A 20,534-nucleotide genomic window follows, 5' to 3' on the forward strand; every position below is an offset into this window, starting at 1 on the left:
TTTTTTTATGAACAAGGTGTATTTTTGAAATAATTAAAATACCTAAACATATACATTAGATATAGCCATTCAGTTAAGAGGTCTGAAGGCTGTCAATTCCTGCGATATTCAGAAGTATCAATTCAAAAAACTTGTTTCATTTGATCACCAGCTCGTTATTACACTATTATGGATAATGCTAGAAGTAGTAATGTATACCATCTCAAAGCATTATCCAGCCTCAACTGTCTGGGTGAAGGAAATAAGTAGTCTTGGAATTATTTGAAATAGCTTTCCTTTGTGTACATAGAGTCTGAAATAGCTGCAGTAATTGTATTTTACCAATCCTGATTTGATTTCTGTTTGACAAACCTTAAAGACACATAATAGAGGACCAGGAATCCAAAACAAATAGCTATCAAGATGGCATAACACATGTAGAGTGGTTCTGAATCCATGTCCATAGATTCAATTATCTAGAAAATATATAAAAATAGAAGTTACGAGCTGTCATTGGATCATGTTTAAATTTTGCACTTAACATATAGAGAGATACCATCAAAATAATAAAACCATACAAACATTTGGTAGGCACTTAGCTTTGGTCATTTTTAATCTATTTGGATTGATGATATGATAAAGTTGAACTCTGAGCTGGATTAGAACAATTTTATTCCATGTAGCACTTTAATTTCAGTAAACTGTTCCTTCTGTTAAACGCTAACAAACAATATTTTTCTCACTAATCTTTTGATTTGATTTATTATTGTTACATGTACCAAGGTATCATGAAAAGTGTTTTACATGCTTTATAGGCAGATCATACAATACAAGTGCATCAGGGTACAATATCATAGCAGAGAGAGATCATCATTAACATTTAAGAGCTCCATTCATTAGCCTGATAACAATGGGGAAGAAGCTATTCTTAAGTGTAGTCAAACTTTTATATCTTCTGCCTGACGGAAGAGGGTGAAAGAAAGTATAAGGGGAGTGGGAGGCATCTTTGATTATGTTGGTTGCTTTCTGGGTGCAGCGGGAAGTATTAATGAAGTCAATGGATGGGAGGCTGGTTTGTGTGATGGACTGGGCTGTGTTCATACCTCTCTGTAGTTTCTTTTGAAATCCATATTTGCCAAGCAATTTTACACCCTTGGGGATTGGGGTGTCTTCAATTGATACATGGGAGCCACAAAGGAACAACCCTCCTCTTGCCTGACACTACCCAGTGCCGTTGAAGCTGCTTGGCTACCAGCTTGGTATGACCATTCATCAATGGTGGCCATTCTCTCAATGGTAAGCACAAGGATGGCCATTCATCGGCCACTTAAGGGTCTGGATAAGTCCAAGAGCGAACTGCCCCATGCTTCCACCTCTCCCATTAAACAGGAGACAGCTGAAGACTGCGCAGGTGGGCAACAGACAGGTCATATCCTGCATTTCACAATCTCCCATTACTGTTCCTTCATGACAGTCAGGGCACCTCTCTGATACACTTGCAGGATACTCACAAAGTATAGATCTGCATTGTAGGGCAATACTAGTTGAAAATCTGACATGTCTCTCCAATACAGGCAGAGTAGTTGAGCGGCACAATGATTTTGCAAGTTTACTCAGGCTGTTTCCATTATAAATGTTAAGGATGAATATTGTAATGAAAGTGCAGTTTGTAAACTATTACATGACTTCACTCACATGACCTTGTGTTAATAATTAATATATTTGAACTCCAAGATCTTTGTGCTTGGTTTAAAATCTGTGTATATTTATTTTCTCCTGTTATTCTTACTTTCAAAGTATACTCGTTTAGTTTCTACATTAATTTGTAAGTACCACCTAAACATCCATCTCTTCCCGCAGTATATTCCCTTGCCAACTTGGTTTTGTATCAAACAGATTGATGTCATTCCCTTAATTATATTGCCAAATGATTTATGGAGATGAGCAACGTTAATTCAATCTCCAGCTCACCAGAACCTTTTAATGTAAGAAAGTTCCTTTCACCTGTATCCTTTCTCTTTTCTGCTCCAAACTGTCTATCCTTGCAAACATATTCCTTTTAGTTCTACATGCAATGGTCTCTGCCACAAATATTTTTAAATGATACCTAGTCAAATGCAAATGCTAAAAAAATTTCTAATATGGAAATTCTGTTTTCTAATTAGCAACAATTTTGATTGTTTCAACACAAGTTCAGCATAGCTCCTACTTACATCTGTGCCTTTCACTGGAATGGTGATATTCCCTATCGTAAACGAGTACAGATGTCCTGTGAACTGAACTTGTACCAGACCTTCAAAACCCCAACGGAGGAAGGAGATCTTGGAAAACCAGGAGGCAACTGTGAGTAAATGCAAAAACATGAAGTTAATTCTCAAATTCAATCCTTTTCTCCTTTCCTCCCCTCAGTCTAGGTTGGGAACACAATGATGGGTTAATTTCTCACTCATGACCCTGTGCCACTTCTCTGTCTTCAAATATAAATAGTCTAGTTGGGCTGGATGCATGTTTAGGACCTAATTAAGGACAGCGTTAGTCAGTTCTAGGAGATATTGTGGTGCAGTCGTAATGTCACTAAGTCCAGATGTCCAGGTTCAAGTGCCTCCTGCCATGAAAGTGTCAATAAACGTGTCTCAACAGGTTAAGTAAATAAAAGAATTGAAGAGGTGGGAGTTGCCTGTAAATCAGGATTGTTACAGGTATATGGAAGCTGTATTCTCGAGTCTGCTGCTTCCTCGCAGAAGACAGAAGTCAGCAGCCTCAATGTGCAGAGCAGTTATTAACTGTCCGACTGAAAGTACTACACCCAATCTCATACAAAACCCCTAATGGTAATGGTTTCATCAAACAAATTACCTTTGTATTCCCAACATTGAGTCTAACAGCTATGTATTAACATGCACCATACTGGTGGGTTTCAGTGGTTTGCAATTTGAAAAAAAAACCCCTTGGTTGTCTCCATTCCAATGAGTTTAACACTAGAGGTGTGTTCACAGCTTCAAACCCACCCAAAAACCTCACTTTGAAAATTCCAGTGCATCCTGAAGGAGGAAGGACATGCCCAGGCAATTGAAACTGTCAACCAAGACTTTTTCCACCTTGGATTTATTAGTAAATATGTTGCATTCATAATCCCTTGTATTGGATTTTCCCAAAAGTGGAAACATTCTCTCCCATATCAACTTGTTCATCACTTTAAAAATTACTATCAAGCCCCATCTAAGTCTTCTCTTTTCCAAAAGTGAAAGCACAAACCTTTCCCAAATATCTAAATTAAGGTACCATATGTCTAATCACTTTTTATACTTTCGTCAGTGCTTCTGCAGCCTTTTAATAGTAGGTAACTAAAACAGTGCCCAGTACTCCATGTGGGGCCTGACCAGGATCCAATGCAAGTTTAATGTAACTTCTCTACTTGTGAATTCTATAGCCCTGCAAATAAATTTCAATGCTTTGTTAACAATTTTAATTGCTTTGCTAGCCTGCAATGCTCTTTTGTTTACCTGTATCCTGCAATCCCTTTCTCTTCTCTACCATTCACTTTCTTATTTTCTAAGCTGTAGGTGATTTTGCCAATGTCCTACTCCACATTTTCATTTGTTAAAAAATAACTAGGCTACTTAACTGCCCAGTCTGCAAGTTTTCCAATAGCTTATGTATTTTCCCCTTCTGTTAATTGTAGCCCCATCTGTAAAATGTCATTAAATTAATTATTCTAAAGTCTAAATTATTAAATAAAAGTGATAAATAACTGTATAACATCACTTTCTACCTTCCTCCAACCTGAATAACTTCCATTTATTCATACTCCCTACATTTATTTTCAGTCCATTTGCTTTCTATTCAGCTATTTGTCCCCAGACTGGACATGCCTTAACTTTTGTCATGAGCAAGTCATGAGATACCTTCTGAAAGACTTTTTGAAAATCCAAGTACTTGGCATCTATTGCAGTACCCTTGTATTCTCTTTCTGTTCAAAAAATTTTTGAGGTTAGTTACATATTATTTAGCTTTTCAGAAACTGTGCTAATTTTTATTGTAGTTTCTATCTCTAGATACTCATCTATCACATAATAGATTCCAGGATCTTTTCTTTCAGAAATGTTACGCTGACAGATCTATAATTTTGAGGCTTTGTTCAATTTCCCTTTCATTATATACGAACAACATTAGCTGTCTTCTTGTCCTCTACCATTAGCACCTCTTATGTAGGGCATTGTATATAAATCTGATTGATTGTCACTTGAAAATAATCCACATCAGTAATCTGAAAGATTTCAAGGTTTGGACTGTATTATAGTGTCATGAAGCCACTTTCATTACTTATATTGCATGGCATACATGAAGATGGTGTAATTTAGTATTTATTTATTTCTCTGGCCATGGCCAGCAGACAACACGCTAAATATCAATGCATTGAATTAATATCCATGCTATCAAGTGTATAGCTGATGTCTAATGATACCTTGTTTGACAGATTTATTATCGTAATATAATTGCTGCAAATTTATCATGTTATAACATGCAGTTTATTCCTGGGATAAAACATTTTCTGTTACTCTGAAGTAATCACTTTCCCTTCAGCAGAGAAAAACCCACAGCATTAACATGAATTTTATTTTCACAATAGTCACCTTGCAGTATCTGTCAAAATTGTAGAAAATAAGGAAAGTCACTCAGTGCTGTGTAACACTATTATGAGTATTCAATTATTCTTAAGATTAGGACTCATGGAATACAGCTTGTTTGTTATGCTGAACCCAATTTGATCTGGTGCCATCCTCATCATTCTGTAGACTAATGTAAAAAAATGTCAATACTTGAGTTGAGAGAGACTCAATAGAACACTAAATACAAAACTTCTGTGACATCTATCTTAATAAATTAAGTGATGCCGATATAGAACAAGAAGATATTTATATCTGAATAGGAAAAAGCTGGGAATTTAAAATAGAAATTGCACAACTCAGCATCAGAACAAAAACGTGTCGATGAAGGATCTCACTTAAAACTTATTGCCTTTCTCTTAGATTCTGACCAAGCTGCAATGCATGTATAATTTTCTGTTATAGACTCCTAGAGTCATACAGTACAAAAACAAACCCTTCGGTTCAACTTGTCTATGCCGACCAAGTTCCCAAACTAAACTAGTCCCATTTGCATGCATTAGGCCCATATCCCTCCAAACCTTTCCTATTCATGTATCTATCCAAATGTCTTTTAAATGTTGTAACTGTACCTGCATCTACCACTTCCTCCGGCAGTTCATTTCACATAGGAACCACCCTCTGTGTGAAAAAGTTTCTGCTTGGGTCCCTTTTAAATCTTTCTTCTCTCACCTTCAGAAAACCCTCTAGTTTTAAACCTCCTTATCCTAGGGAAAAAGACGTTTGTTATTCACCTCATCTGTGCCCCTCGTGATTTTATAAACCTTTATAAAGTCACCCGTCAACCTCTTATGTTCCAGTGAAAGAAGTCCCTGCCTATCCAGCCTCTCCCTATGACTCGAACCCTCCAGTCCTGGCAACATCCTTATAAATCTTTACTGAACCTTCTCCAATTTAGTTATATCCTTCCTATAGCAGGGCAACCAGAACTGTACACAGTGCTCCAAAAATGTCCTCACCAACATCTTGTATAACCACAACATGACGTCCCAACTCCTATATTCAACGTTCTGAGCAATGAAGGCAAACGTGTTAAATGCTTTCTTAACTACCTGTCTGTCTGTCATGCAACTTTCAAGGAACTATGTACCTGAAACTCTAGGTGTCTCTGTTCAACAACACTCTGCAGGGCCTCACCATTAACTGTTTAAGTCCTGCCCTTGTTCGTCTTATCAAAATGCAACATCTTGCATTTATCCAAATTAAACTCGTCTGCCACTCCTTAGCCCATTGGCCCAATTGATCAAGGTCCCTTTGTAATCTTAGATAATCTTAAAATATGTTCCTAATTGCCACTCAATAGATTTATTTTTATTGCTTTTCTTGTCTATTACTTCCCTAAACCACTGTAAGCTGGTATGCAAAGAATATAAAAGATCTGGTAATTATAAGGCAGTATTGCACATAAATATTGGGATAACTGAATTAATATCTATTTCAACATGTAGGATAGAAAGTAGCGGTGCACCATGAAAGAACAAATAATTCCAAATAAAAATAAACTTCGGCAAGTTATTTATTAAATTTTAATTATTTTTTAAAAGGTGGGCTAAGAGCAAATAACACACATGCAAAGCAAGAAACTGTGAATATCAACAACTACATTAAAGATGCTACAGAATTACACGAAAAATCTCAAGACATAATGGCTGGCACAGCGGCTCAGTGGTTAGTGCTGGGGACCTGGGTTCGATTCTGGACAGTCTGTATGGAGTTTGTGTGTTCTCCTCATGTTTGTATGGGTTTCTGCCGTTTGCTCTGGTTTCCTCCCACAATCCAAAGATGCACAGGCTAGGTGGATTAGCCATGCTAAATTGTCCCACAGTGTCCAGGGATATGCAGGTTAGGTGGATTAGCTATGGGAAATGTGGGGTTACGGGGAGAGGGTTTGGATGCTCTTCAGAGGAGTGGTGCAGACTTGCTGAATGGCCTCTTCTGCACTATAAGGATTCTACAATTAATGACTTCAAGGTGAAGGTGTAGACATTAAGTGGTTTGACCAATAGCTTGGTCAATTTGGCATGTTTTAACAAGTGTCTTAAAGGACGGGCAGAAAAGTTCAGAAAGGGAATTCTAGAACTTAGGCTCAAGTTACAGCCACTGTCAATGGGATGAAGAAAGTGGAACAGACGCAAGACAGCAGAATTGGAAAAACACAAAGTTCTGAGAATTGCAAGCCATCGAGAGGGTGGTCAGGGAAAGATTTAAACATGGCCAAGAGAATTCACCGAAAAAGCCTCCTACCACATCAACATTTGCTACGTATTGAACATCTCCATTATCATTTACACCTTAACTCTCTACTGCACTCAGCCCCCACACCCTTTCTCTTCCCCGTCTCACTCCCTCTTATCCCTATCCCTCACAATTTATCAGCAACAAATACAATCAATCCAACCAAACAGGCACAGCAAATTAGCAGGCACAAGCCATGAAATTAAATAACATTTAAAACTATCTACATTTTAGGAGGCAACGCCTTCAAGAAATGATGGCGGTGGGGGATGGTTAATTGGATGTTTCAACATTAGAAACTTTGAATCAGGCCACATTTTCAACCAAACAAATGAAACATAATGGACGTAACTGAAAACCAAAACATGGTTGCAAGGAACCATGGGCTGCATCCTTCAGCAAACTTTGTCCATAGTAAGAGAATTATGACATTACAAGCAATAAAGAATTACTCACACAGCACTGTGTGGCTGAATTTAAACTTCTTACCTGTCCACATATTCTTTAGACTAATAACAAAGCCTCCTGTTAAGTAGAAAATTGTAAAAAAGATGTTTCCTAGTAAAGAAGATAACTGCAGCGTTGGTAGTAATGCTGAGACCCACAAAGCCATTACTCTACTGCAATAAACCACAAGCCACACCAGTAGAAAGTTCAGAAGGAACGGACTAGCTTCGGGTCTGAGAGCTGCTATCCAGTAGATTGGCACACCGTAGATTATTACAAAAGCACAATGTTCCGGGAGTTCTCCCAAAAGCTGTGGGGTGGAAAGGAAATACGAATTGGTTATTGACAAATTGAGATTGGAAATTAAGTATAAGTGATTGTTTGGTAAATCCAAACTTAAGTGTGGCTGAAAGGAAATACAAAGTTGAAGCTTTTCATTTTTCATTCATCAGGACTGACAAGAAACTAAACGATGAAAGAGAACACCAAACCAAGAGCATGAGAAGAGGGTGCTGATTGGTTAGACCATGATTGACATGGAGATGCAATTGGATCTGTTAACTGTCAATCTAAGCTATCTGATAACCTCAGACCTCACAGACAGACTCTGATTGGTCAGGGCATTGCAGCAGGGATTGGCAATCTTGATTAGCCTTTTTGAAATGAAGAACGGTGCAATGTAGGCACAAATGCCTTTCCATTTTAGGCACAGTCAAAAAAATTGCTTTTGGGAGCTAATTTTTTATTGCCAACTGATTAATGCAGGTTTCTCTGCAGAACAGGGTGACCAAAGTCTCTGAAAACACAATGGCCAAATGAGATGCATTCAAGGATATTGAAGGAAGTAAGAGTGGAAACTGCAACGGCTTCGGCAATAACCTCTAAGTTTTCCCTAGACTCACGGATGGTGCTAGAGGTCTGGTAGATTGCAAATATCACACCTTGTTCAAAAAATGTTATCAGGATAAGCTCAGTGAGTACAGATCAGTCTGTTTAACTTCAGTGGTAAGGAAATCTCTTGAAACAATTATTCAGGACAGAATCAATAATCACATGAAAAAATGTGGGTTAATTAGGAAGGGCCAGCACAAATTTCTTATGGGGAGCATCAAGTTTAACTGACTTGCTGGAGTTTCTTTTGGAGAGATAAAAGAGGGTTGATGAGAGTACTGATGGGACATGCACATGGACTTCCAAAAGGCATTCAATTCAGTGCCACACGACAGACTAATGAGAACATACGTAAGTTTCAAGTTCTAAGCTTGTGGAGGCAATAGAACAGTAGTAATGTGGACACAAAATTAACTGATGGACAGGAAACAGTCATAGTTAGTGGATAATTTTTGACCTGGAGTAAGCTTTATAGTGGATTTCCCTCGGGGTCAGTTTTGGGCCCTTGCTTTTCCTGGTATATGTTAATGACTGAGCAATTAGTGCACAGGGGACAATTTACAAGTTTGCAGAAAATACAAAACTTGGAAAAGTTATAAAGTGTGAGGAGGACAATGTAAAATCACAGAAGGACATTGACAGTTGGTGGAGTGGGCAGCGCTGTATCTGGAGTTGCAGATGAAGTCAATGTGGAAAAGTAAGAGGTAATACATTTTGGTAAAAAGAACATGGAGATACAGTCTAAAATAAAACACTCCCCTAAAAGGGTGTACAAAGAGCAGAAACAGGTAGGACAGGTACAGTGAGCATATAATAAAGCCTACAATATCCTAAGCTTTATTAATATGGACATGGGAACAAGAGCAAGGAGGTTCTGCTGTACATGTATGACAGACTAGTTATACACCAGCTAGAGTATTATGTACAGTTCTGGACAAGGATGTAATTGCATTGGAGAGACTGCAGAAGAGGTCTCTGAGAATGGTTCCTGGAATGAGAAACTACAGTTGAGGAAAGAGGGAGAAATTAGGGCTGCTTTCCTTAGAGAGGAGAAGGCTAAGAAGAGATTTGATAGAAATTTTCAAAACCATGAGAGATCTGGACAAAGTAGATAGGAAGAAACTGTATTTGGTCGTAAAGGATTGAGAATGAGAGGGCACATGTAGAAAGTAATTTGAAACAAATGTGAATGTGAGAAGATCTTTTTGACACAGCAAGTAGTTAGGGTGCGGAACCCCACTGCCTGGAAGTGTGGTGGAGGGAGTCTCAATTGCGGTATTCAAGAGGCCATTGGAGGATTATTTAAATAGAAACAATATTCAGGGCTATGGGAGGAAAAAAGCGGGAAAGTAGCATTAAGTTATAATGCTCATACAGAGAGCCAATGCAGTCAACAATGGGTAAAAGATCATTTTCTGCACTATAACAATTCTGTAACTTGTATATGGTACAGATTCTCAGTGACAACCATTCCTTTTATAGAGATGGCTTTATTCCTGTACTCCGATTATTTTCTTGTCATAACTTCCCAACAGACTTTTGTATATTTTTTTACTGTTTAATATTTATTGTACTTCTATTTTTTCATGGTCAGTACGATTAGAAAAATTACCTTTGCAAAATAATAAGGAGTAATAGAATACATCCCATCCTCTACTTCATGGTAAAGCATTGCCCTCTCTGAGTGACCTAGATAAAGATAATTGATAAATAGGTAGAAGATAACCACTGTCATGTAGGAAATGGGATAGTCAATTCAAATGCAGAAAAATCCCACAATAATTGTAGATTATCTACCCTTCAGTCAGTTAGGGAAGGGATAATTATTCGCCAGAACACAAAGAAGAATCGTTCTGCTCTTCTTTAATTTAGTACTGTAGACCTGAAGAGGGCAGAAATGTCATCAGATGAATATCACATGCTCCCCTCTACAGTTTCTATCTGGCTAAGTAAGTACTGCCCAAAAAGGTGACTGGCAATTTCTCCCAGTGGATCTTATAACTCATTCTCACTGGTTGAAAGGAAAGGATTTTCGCTCCCTCCCCTGCTATGAAGAAGTGTCCAACATTTTTTGGTATTGCACAAGAAGGCCAGGTTGGATGTTGGTAGTTTATTGTGGGAAATAGGGAATCCACTTCTTCCTGCTATATAGAAATCCAACATGTTGTCCTGTCAGGTTACCATGGCTTCTTGTTTCGATGTTTAGTTAGGCTTGGTGGAGTTGTTTCCCACAATAGTACTGAAACTGAAAACATGCTTTACTGTGGAAAATCACATTTTTATTTCCATCAGGGAGAAAGCTCCAGAATGTTTACCTAATGACACTGAAGGAATGGTAATATATTTCCCAGTGAGGATGGTGAATAACTTGGAGAGGGAACGTGGAGGGATGGTGGTGCTCCCATGTTCCCATCTGCTACCCTTGTCCTTCAAGTTGGGAGGGGTCATGGTTTGGATGGTGCTAGCTAACAAGCCTTGGTGATTTGTTGCAGTGTATCTTGTAGCTTGTACGCACTGCTGCTACTATGGTGGAGGGAGTAAATGATTGTGAATGTGATGCCAATCAAGCAGGCTGCTTTATCCTGGATGGTATTAAACTTGAGTGTTGTTGGAGCTGCACTTATCCAGGGGAGTATTCCATATTCCTGACTTGTACCTTGTAGATGGTGGACAGGTTTTGAGGAGTCAGAGGGCAAGTTACTCACTGAAGGATACCTAACCTCCAACCTGTTCTGGAAGCCATTGTATTTATATGGTGAATCCAGTTCAGTTTCTGGTCAGTGGTAACTGTAGGATGTTGACTGCAGGGGATTCAATGATGTTAATGGCATTGAAAGTCAATTGGAAATGGTTAGGTTCTCTGTTGTGGAGATTTTCATTATCTGGCACTTGTGTGGCATGCGTGTTAGTTGCTACTTGTCAGCCCAAGCTTCGGTATTGTCCAGGTTTTGCTGCATTTGGACGTGGACTGCTTCAGTATCTAAGGAGTTGCAAATGGTGCTGAATATTGCACAATCATCCTTCCCACTTGTGACTAATAATGGAAGGAAGGTTGTTGATGGGCCTAGGACACTACCCTGAGGAACTCCTGTTGAGATGATTAACTTCCAACAACCACAAATATGTGTTAGATATGACTCCATCCAGCAAAGATTTTCCCTTGACTCTACTTCTGCTAGGGCTTCTTGGTGCTATGCTTGATCAAATGTTGCCATGATGTCAAGGACAGTTCAAATCTTTAGTCCATCCTTGTACCAAGGCTGTAATGAGATCAGGTGTTCAGTGGGCCTGGCAGAACCCAAACTGGGCATTAGTGAGCAGGCTGTTGCTAAGCAAGTACTGCTTGATAGCACTGTTAGTGACACTTTTCATCATTTCATTGATATCAACAGTGGACTGATAGGACATTAACTGGCAAGTCTGAGTTTGTTCTGCTTTTCCCCATTGCTGGATAGAAGCCAGTATTGCAGCTGTTCTGCAAGAGCTTGACTAGGAGAGTGGGATGTTCTGGAGTACAGGTTTTCAGAAATATTGCTGGGAAGTATCCAATACCTTTAGCCATTTCTTGATATCACATGGAGTGAATCGAATTGACTAAAGTTTGGCATCTAAGATGACAGGGTCCTCTGCAGCCAGCCAAAACGGATCATCCACTTGGCATTTCTAGCTGAAGACTGTTGCAAATACATCAGCCTTGTCTTTTTTACTGATATGCTTGGCTCCCCCATCATTGAAGAATGGGAATATTTGTGGAGCCACCTTATCCAGTGAATTATTTAATTGTCTACCACTATTTATGATTGCACATGGCAGGAACGCAGAGCTTACATCTGATCCATTGGCTAAGGGATTACTTAGCTGTGTTTTTCACATGCTAATAAAGCAAAATCAAGGGTTAAAGTAATGCTTATACAGTCATAGAGTAATACAGCATGGAAACAGGCCCTTCATCCCAAACTGGTCCATGCTGACCAAGGTGCCCACTCAGCTGGTTCTAATTGCCCACATTTCGTCCATATCCCTCTACACCCTTCCCATCTATGTCCCTATCCAAATGTTTTTTAAATGACCTACTTGAATATTTTAATGCATTTTAATAATCTGACAGATCCAAGAGTGTCCTGCTCACTTATCCAGTTAAATTTAGAAGAGGGTAGGATAATAGACAATTTAATTCCACATGTTGACCCAAATCTACCTGCCCTTGCCTAGAAAGTTACCCCCCATGATGTCAGACACCTAACAGATGCTCTCAAACTTTTTTCTGTAGCTTCGTATTTTATCACTACTGGTCTTGGAAGTAAAAACACTTCTAAAGTAAAAGTCAAAGAAAATAAAAAGCAGCTTACATTTAGCGATAACATCCAAAACAACTGCAAATGGGGTCAGAGCTCCAATCATGTATAACAATGCCACTGTGTCCTGGATGGATAATTCTTTGCCATCTTGGCTGTAGTATAAAAACCCTATTAGTAAAGACATCAAGAGTGCCTCAAATCCATGGATAGCCAGTGTTGGTAAATCTCTGAAGTCATTAGAAATCTGCCGTCTGGTACAAAAGAAGAAAGTATTACTGTTCAAAAAGCAGTACCTTCACATTTCAGATGATCATGCGTACATTTTTCATAAAGAAATGAAAGTTATATTAAAAATTTCTCCTTAGATGTATTTTACCTTAGTAAGACTGAAAATTGTCTCAATTGTCCAGCTAGTTTGTCCTTGGTTTCTGATTTAAAATTAATAATAATTTCATCGGAGGTCTGAGAAGCACTGAAAGAATTTTGGAATGAGGTTAAAAATTCACATCAGCTGGGTGTTTGAAACATTCTGTTTAAAATTTTAGCTTTAAATATTTCTACTCATTTATTATATATCACAAATTTTCAATATCCCCAGGTATCAGTGTTCTAAATTAATTAATTCACCTTTCCTGATTGCGTAATGTCAGCAGCTAAAGTTAAAATTTGAAATGCTTATTAAAACTTTGTATGATGATCCCATAAATAACTAATGAATCCACATAAAGGATTTTTTTAAAGAAAAAATCTTAGTTATTTTAGTGAAAGGTGTGCTGGGTTTCCCATTCCTCTTGTAGAGAGGAATATTGCCAGTTGAGGGCCTTCCCAGAGGAAAGCTTACTTCTGGATCTCCATCTTAGCCCTCATCTCTTCTTTATTCAGCTTAAATGTTGTTCTGCCCGCGTCTACCGTGTGCCAGTCCTTCACTCAAGACCCTGGGTTTTGCCTTCTGCTCCAACATATGTTGGCTCCTTTCTGATGGTTCTTCATTTCTATCATTTTCATTGTTCCATTTGTACACGGCCTCAGTGCAACATAACCTACAATGCAAGTGATCCTCAGTGCTGGCTCTACAGACTTCTGAGTGTATATACATCTCACCATTGGTTACAGAAGCAGGAGATCTGAACTGATCTAAGAGACAGTGAGTACAATGTAATGACAAAGAGAGGGAGGGGGAAAATTGTGAAGAGGAAAAATTAGGGGTCTGATATTGAGAGAGAACAAATGAAATTAAGGGGAGAGAACAAGAAAAAGTAAAAAGGACATGTGATGGGTTAGAAAGATGAATAATAAATACAAAGCAAAATGATTTGGCAATTAGAGAAATAAAGGATACAAAGCAAGGATGCCCCTCTAAGAACGGCAGCAAAAAGAAAAGGTTGACAAAACAATAATATGCATCATGTGAAAGAGAAGCAGAAAGATAAGTATAATTACATGGAGGGGTGGCAAGAGGCAATTTTTTTAAATTTAAGAATTGCATGTGATCAATGTCAAAAAGAGTTCAACTACTAAACATTTTAGTTGTAAGTTTACAGTAACTTAAAGAATAATCTTTAAAATCAATGATTTTAAATGTGAATGATGCACCATGTATTGTTTCATTGAATTCAATGAAAGCCTATCAGGAAAGACTATGTTGATTATTTCCTGATTCACCAAAATAATGAAGTGATAGGTTAAAGTCAGAAGAGGAATAAATGCTCAGGCTTATTATTGGAACAGTGCCTTAAAATTTGGTGAACAGAATAGTTTTTTTTACCTCACCCACCATTCTTACGTTCCATACAAACTTCAGGATAAATAAACAATTATATGACATTTTATATCTACAATAATAAATAAGAATGCAAAATGTTGATGTTAAGGATAGATTCTGTTATTGTATCAATGATTCACTTGATAACAGTACTTTGCAGTGCTACTCATATTTGGACAGGTATTGCTGGCATTAGGCTTCCAGGTGTAATCATCTGTGTCTTTGACATTCTCCCAGAATATGGAAGCAAGCGTGTTGGCTTTATCCTGTGTACATTCTTCCTGTTCTTTGGAACGCCTGTCGATACTGGTTAGGTCAACTGTAAGATGCAACAAGATACTTTTTGAGTCATTAGTTCAAAATTCTTTTAAAGCAGGTACAGGAGTTGAACCTGGATTCCAAAATGATGCAAAGTTCCAAAAATGACAGCAAGAATTGTAAGGCTATCAATTCTCACTGTTATTAAAGAGTAAATTGGACAGCAACCCCAGTGACTGCTCACATGCAGTTAGATGCAGAAATCAGGAAGCATCATCTTAGTTCCGCTAGTAGTTTCATCATGAGATTTGGCATTGAAATACATGCAACGGAGTGAAGTTGGGATACTTCTATGATGGATACCCAATAAACATATCAGGAAAAAAAAGGACCTGTACATTCCAAAGTAAATTTTTTAAAAACAATATACCAAGTCTAATTACTGGCAAATAACTTATCATACCTGAACATTTTAATTATTGTTGGAGGTATTAAAATTATGTTTGTTTTACTCTTTCTTTTTTCACTCTCTCAATCCTGTTATTTTTTCCTGTAAGTGTTTTGCCATTGAATTAACTACTCTGATGTACAATTTCTCATTGAGACTCTGTATGACAGAGGAAAGATTCTTCAATATTCTTCATTAAGGAGATACATAGATAATTGTCCTATTCATATATCCCAGATCGCTGCAGAAGATGCTCATGTAATTTTGGATTTTGAATTACCCAAATGCGGTGCAAAAGCCCTTAGAAAATCTGTAGGCAGTTTAAGTTCTATTAATAGCTAGCCTGTTTGTTCACCACAGATCATAACCAGTCTAATAATATGGTTGTTATTTATCTCCCATCTGAGCCAGTCTTCTGCTGCCTTGTCACTTGCAGTATGTTCTCTATTGCCAACAGAAATCCTTTGCACTTGCACCTAACCTTTGCTGCAAATACCCATTGTGTGCAGTCTGTGGCAGCTGCTCCCTGCCGCTGTGCACGTGGAAAGAAATATGAGACAGAATTGGACTTTTCTCCAAATCTGAGAGTCAGTTCTGAAATATAATTACAGAATTAATTTAAAACCTGAGCAATTAGAAGTAGCAACCCTGTTATCAATGCAGGGGAAAGACAAGCTGCATTGCATCCTCAAGTTCACAGAGGAGCAGGAAAACATGACGAGAGATTGAGAACATTTTAAATGCATGCTTTCAACCCCAAAATTAATATTAACTGTTAATGACATATGTTCAATTTTAGAGTTCAGAGAAGAGGAATGGTGTTACTCAGTATGTGATAGCACTGGTTTACCTCCTAAATACTGAAAGTTTTAACAACTGAAAGTTAACCTCATCAGAGGTAGGATTGTTTTTAAGGACAAGAAATCCTGCAATGACAGTACATCTGCTGAGGGAAGAGAAACCTCCACTCAAGAAAGTTATTAACGAATGTAGAAGCTTTCAGATTGAGAATCATCAGGAATGGAAGAACAAATGAGGCTTTGCATTATGCTGAACACACGCCAAGCCAAAACGAAAACAGTCCAGGAAAGAGGAGGAAATATTTGCAGAAGAGCCAGCAGAAAAAGCCAAGGCCAGAGGGCAGGGTGTAAATATTGCAGAGGACACGGTAAGAGAAAAGGAAGTATGTTCGGTATAAGGAAAGAAATATTCTAACTACAAGAAGTGAAAGCACTTTGCATGTAAAAAACTTAACTTAAAAGAAGCTAATTAAACCTATAATGTGAGCTCCTGGAGAGACAGAGTTGGAGGTTGGTGCCATCAGGTCTTAAGGTGACAAATGGTTTGTGGCTGTTAGATTGATGACACAGAGAACAGTATCAGGTGGATGTTGTGTCAGATACCACTGCTTCATGTGACATCATGAGCTTTGCGCTTCTGCTTGAGATACTGGCCCAAAAATGAGGACTTCAAAACTAACAGTGAGACTCTATGCTAGAACAATACTCATGTCAAGGGGGCAAATTATGCTGATATCCCAAAGCAATGGAAAGAATGGGGATCTAGAGTTCCAGATAGTAGATATCAAATAAAATCCACTCATTTCAGATGAAGCAAGTCTTAAGTTTGTACTAGTTACCCCAAAAAATGCCACAGGAGATTTGCAAAGTTTTGCAGACCAGTAAGAGATTAGCAGCATGGGAACAGTGAAACAACTTGGAAACCAGCATGCAACGGTCAAAAAGATCTCAATAAAGCTTTGATGAGATCTCGGATAACAAGTTGTAGAGCTGGATGAACACAGCAAGCCAAGCAGCATCAGAGGAGCAGGAAAGCTGACGTTTCGGGTCTAGACCCTTCTGTTCATCCAGCTCTACACCTTGTTATCTCAGATTCTCCAGCATCGGTAGTTCCTACTATCTTTGATGAGATCTCACTATCCCATGCCAGCCACTGAAGGAATTTTGCTGCAACTTTACTACTCAAATGTGAAGAATGGTTTCTGGCACGTGAAGCTGAACGAAAGCAGCAGTTTTCCAACTACATTTCAATGGTTGTGCATGCCTTTTTGCATTACTACCATTCCAGGAGAATATCAGCCCAGATGGCATGAGATATTCAGTATTTTTTACCAAGTGGAAGCTATTGTGGGTGATCTGCTAGTTTGTGACGTGGAGACACAATGGAAGAAGTCACTGCACACCAGTTAGCATCTTGTGTGACCTTAGAAGAGAGTTCTATTCAAGCTCATTATTAAGGAATATGCAGTGATGCTGAGGCACAGAATAAGAAGCTGATTTCACGAGAATTAAATGACTAGGTGACAACAATGCCTGTGCTGAGATATTAGAGCATTGATTGTGAAGTCACCTTGCAGTGTGTTTCCAGTGAGACTGGAGCAACCCTTACATGGCAAGGAAAACCAACTGCCTTTGCATCCAGGATATTAATGCAAACTGAATGACGCTATGTTCAGATAGAGAAAGGGTGCCTGGCTGTTGTCTTTACGTGAGAGAATTTTAATCAATAACTCTTTGGGAGAAACCTAGTGACAATAGTCTGCCCAAGCCACTTCAATACACCTTTGCTCCAAAGTGTTTGCAAAGAATGTTATTTCATTTGCACAAATTTAATCTGAATGTAATAAATAAGGGAAAAAGATATACAATGCCATCATGCTGTTGAGAGCAAATTCCATATGAGAAAAGTTTATAGAATCATAGAATCCCTACAGTACAGGTAGAGACTATTTGGCCCATCGATTCTGCACTGACCCTCTGAACAGCATCCTCTTCTATCCCCATAATCCTGCATTGACCATGGTTAATCCACCTAGCCTGCATGTCCTAGGATATTACAGGGCAATTTAGCATGGCTATTTCCACTTAACCTGCTCAACTTTGAACTGTGGGAGGAAACCGGAGCACCCAGTGGAAACCCAAGCAGACACAGGGAGAATGTGTAAGCTCCATTCAGACAGTAGCTCAAGGCTGGGATCGAGCCTGGGTCCCTGGTGCTGTACGGCAGGAGTACTAACCATTGTGCCACCCCATTACAGGTTAAGGATTCTAAGAGAGTGCAAAATCTTCCAGATTCAATGACCACAAGATATAGGAGCAGAATCTGACCGTTTAGCCCATCGACCCATTGAGGCTGCTCCACCATTTGATCATGACTGATACATTTCTCAATACCATTCTCCTGCCTGACAAGCAACTCTTTGTTATGCTCTGAAAATAATCGATGGAGAAGGGATGCTGAATCAGAAAGACAAGCGCCTTGGCCCAAATCAAGCAAATCAACGACGTGACTCTCCAGTTGTTGTAGCAATTGTGATGTCAAGATGACTTCAGAGTGTCATGGCCACATTTCTGCTATAAAAAACTACTCCATATAAATGGTGATTTATAGGGTTATTATCCTTGCAGGGGGTGGTGAGAAAGAAGATGCTGAAGCACATTTATGCAAACCAAAGAATGGAGTCTAGTCTGAGGAAGTTAAGAGAAGTGCTCAACTGGACAACATGAATAAAGAGATCAAGGACCATCAGCATTTGTAAAAGGTAATAAGTTAAGGAAGCTAGAGAGAACCATTAATACAATATGTGATATCCTAGCCAAACCATGAATTAACTCTCATAGGAACTGATTATCTGGTCACCATTGACTACTATTCTGTCTACTGGGAATTAGACCAGTTGATTTCAATGTCTACCAGCGAGATTGGTGAATGTCTGAAAGCACACAGTTATTACGATGTTCCAGACATAGTGATGAATGAAACTGACCCTCAACTCACGAGGGAAAAATTCACCCACTTCATAAAGAATTGGGAAATTCAACACCATACATCATCCCCACAGGATCAGAGTAAAAGAAGATAAGCTGAGGTGACTGTGGAAATTGCCGAAGTGATTAGAAAGCAAATTCAGCACCAATGTATACAGAACAACTTTCAAAGTGGAGTAATATACTTACTGAAGGCAAGAAAGTAGTTTAGTCCAAAGGCTAATGTCTTGCTGAATCCAAACTACTCTTCCAATAGTGAAAGAACTACTGAAGATACAAGTACTAACAGTTGTGAGGGACAAAAATCAAGGTTGAAATGACAAAAAGCCAAGTTTCACTTTGATAACACTATCAAGTCATTGCCAGACAGAAAGCAAACTTCCAATATTTTCAACAAGAGTCAACCCATACATCAACTTGGGACCCATGTACAGCAATTGGCAACTTGATCATATAAGGTTGCAATGATCAATCTGGTCATTCACGTTCACATCTATGTACAGTTGGAAAGGGTGCACTTTCACTGCAGGCAGTGGATCAGGAAGAAAGTGATATCACCACCTGCAAGTTGTACAAAGTGATCATTTGGCCCAGAGATCTGCTGTTTCCCAGCAACAGAATTGGATCAGAAACAGTCACAACAGTACTTGTCATAGAATGACACTCCCAGATAAGGAACATTAGCCTAGAATGAGCAAACACAAGAAGAACAGTGAAAGACAACACACACATGTACCATTAGGAGACCTGTGAATTAAAGACTGGTGTATGCAATGCATGAGCAGAGACTGATGAAAGTGGAACTGATCAGAGTGAACACACAATTTGTTAATTAATTAATGATAACTTTCTTTGTGACCATGTATATTGTGTAACTGCAAATAAGAATGTATGCATTTTTCTTCCATGGGGTGGGGGGTATGTTTTGGAGAAATTCAATTGTACCCATAGCATATTGATTGGCTTGCTGTCATCATGTGATCTCTACATTTACTGTGTGTATTTTTGTGTGTAATCTGGGGCAGCCATTAAACTTATATCACTTGTAACACTATTTCTTGTAGAGGTCACATAGTAAAACCTGGTGGTCTTCCTGTGGGCTCTGGGAGAGGTCCATCCTGATAAGGCATCCTGTGACACAAAAGTGTCATCCCGGTGACCCACAGAGTTCCATCCTTGCTGAAGACTCCTTACTGCCCTCACAATGGAACCTTCTGTGCTTCTCCCCACCCCGTAACCCTTTGCCCGGGCTTGCCTGATTGGATTTGATGAGCCTTAACTTGATTATTTGCAACCCAGGCCTGATCCAACATGGCTGGTCTGGGGTATCTGCAATTCCAAAAGTGGCCACCATTCCCAGCAGTGCTGCTAGATTGTTAGAAGGACTAACGAGTTGGCAGCCCTTTGAGAGCTTGGAGCTCCCGTCTTGGACAGGCCAAAGTCATGACTTCATGCAATAGCATATGCAAAAATAGGAAACAAAATGTGGCTTTTACAGGCAGCAAGGATGGGCTTGCAAATTTTTGGTCATCGGATAGGGCCACCACAACTAAGTCTCTAGTCAAAATGATAAAAATTAAGGAATCACCAACAGCGACGATTGTAAGGGTGGTGCAAATACAAGGAACTGTTTCTTTTAAATGGCATCATTATCAAAATAAATACTAATTTTACATGCTATTATAACGGCTCACAAAAATAATGATAGAGGGTCTTGAACAAAGATTAACAAATTAATTAAGTATCTTTAAAAATTGACAA

General features: G+C 38.8%; 1 protein-coding gene across 1 annotated transcript in view; it reads right to left on the reverse strand.

The window, feature by feature from the left end:
- Positions 1 to 317: 317 nt before the first annotated feature.
- The window catches only part of abcg8 (ATP-binding cassette, sub-family G (WHITE), member 8), a 40,999-nt gene continuing 20,782 nt past the window's right edge, over positions 318 to 20,534 (reverse strand). The window contains exons 7-13 of the mRNA XM_020534669.2: positions 14,433 to 14,598; positions 12,894 to 12,989; positions 12,569 to 12,768; positions 9,832 to 9,908; positions 7,371 to 7,638; positions 2,193 to 2,320; positions 318 to 455 (exon numbers count right to left, since the gene is read on the reverse strand). Coding sequence (XP_020390258.1) covers positions 318 to 455; positions 2,193 to 2,320; positions 7,371 to 7,638; positions 9,832 to 9,908; positions 12,569 to 12,768; positions 12,894 to 12,989; positions 14,433 to 14,598 — 1,073 coding nt within the window. The remainder of the gene's footprint in view (positions 456 to 2,192; positions 2,321 to 7,370; positions 7,639 to 9,831; positions 9,909 to 12,568; positions 12,769 to 12,893; positions 12,990 to 14,432; positions 14,599 to 20,534) is intronic.

The sequence above is a fragment of the Rhincodon typus genome, chromosome 9, assembly GCF_021869965.1.
Source record: "Rhincodon typus isolate 14 chromosome 9, sRhiTyp1.1, whole genome shotgun sequence".
Classification (NCBI taxonomy): Eukaryota; Metazoa; Chordata; class Chondrichthyes; order Orectolobiformes; family Rhincodontidae; genus Rhincodon; species Rhincodon typus.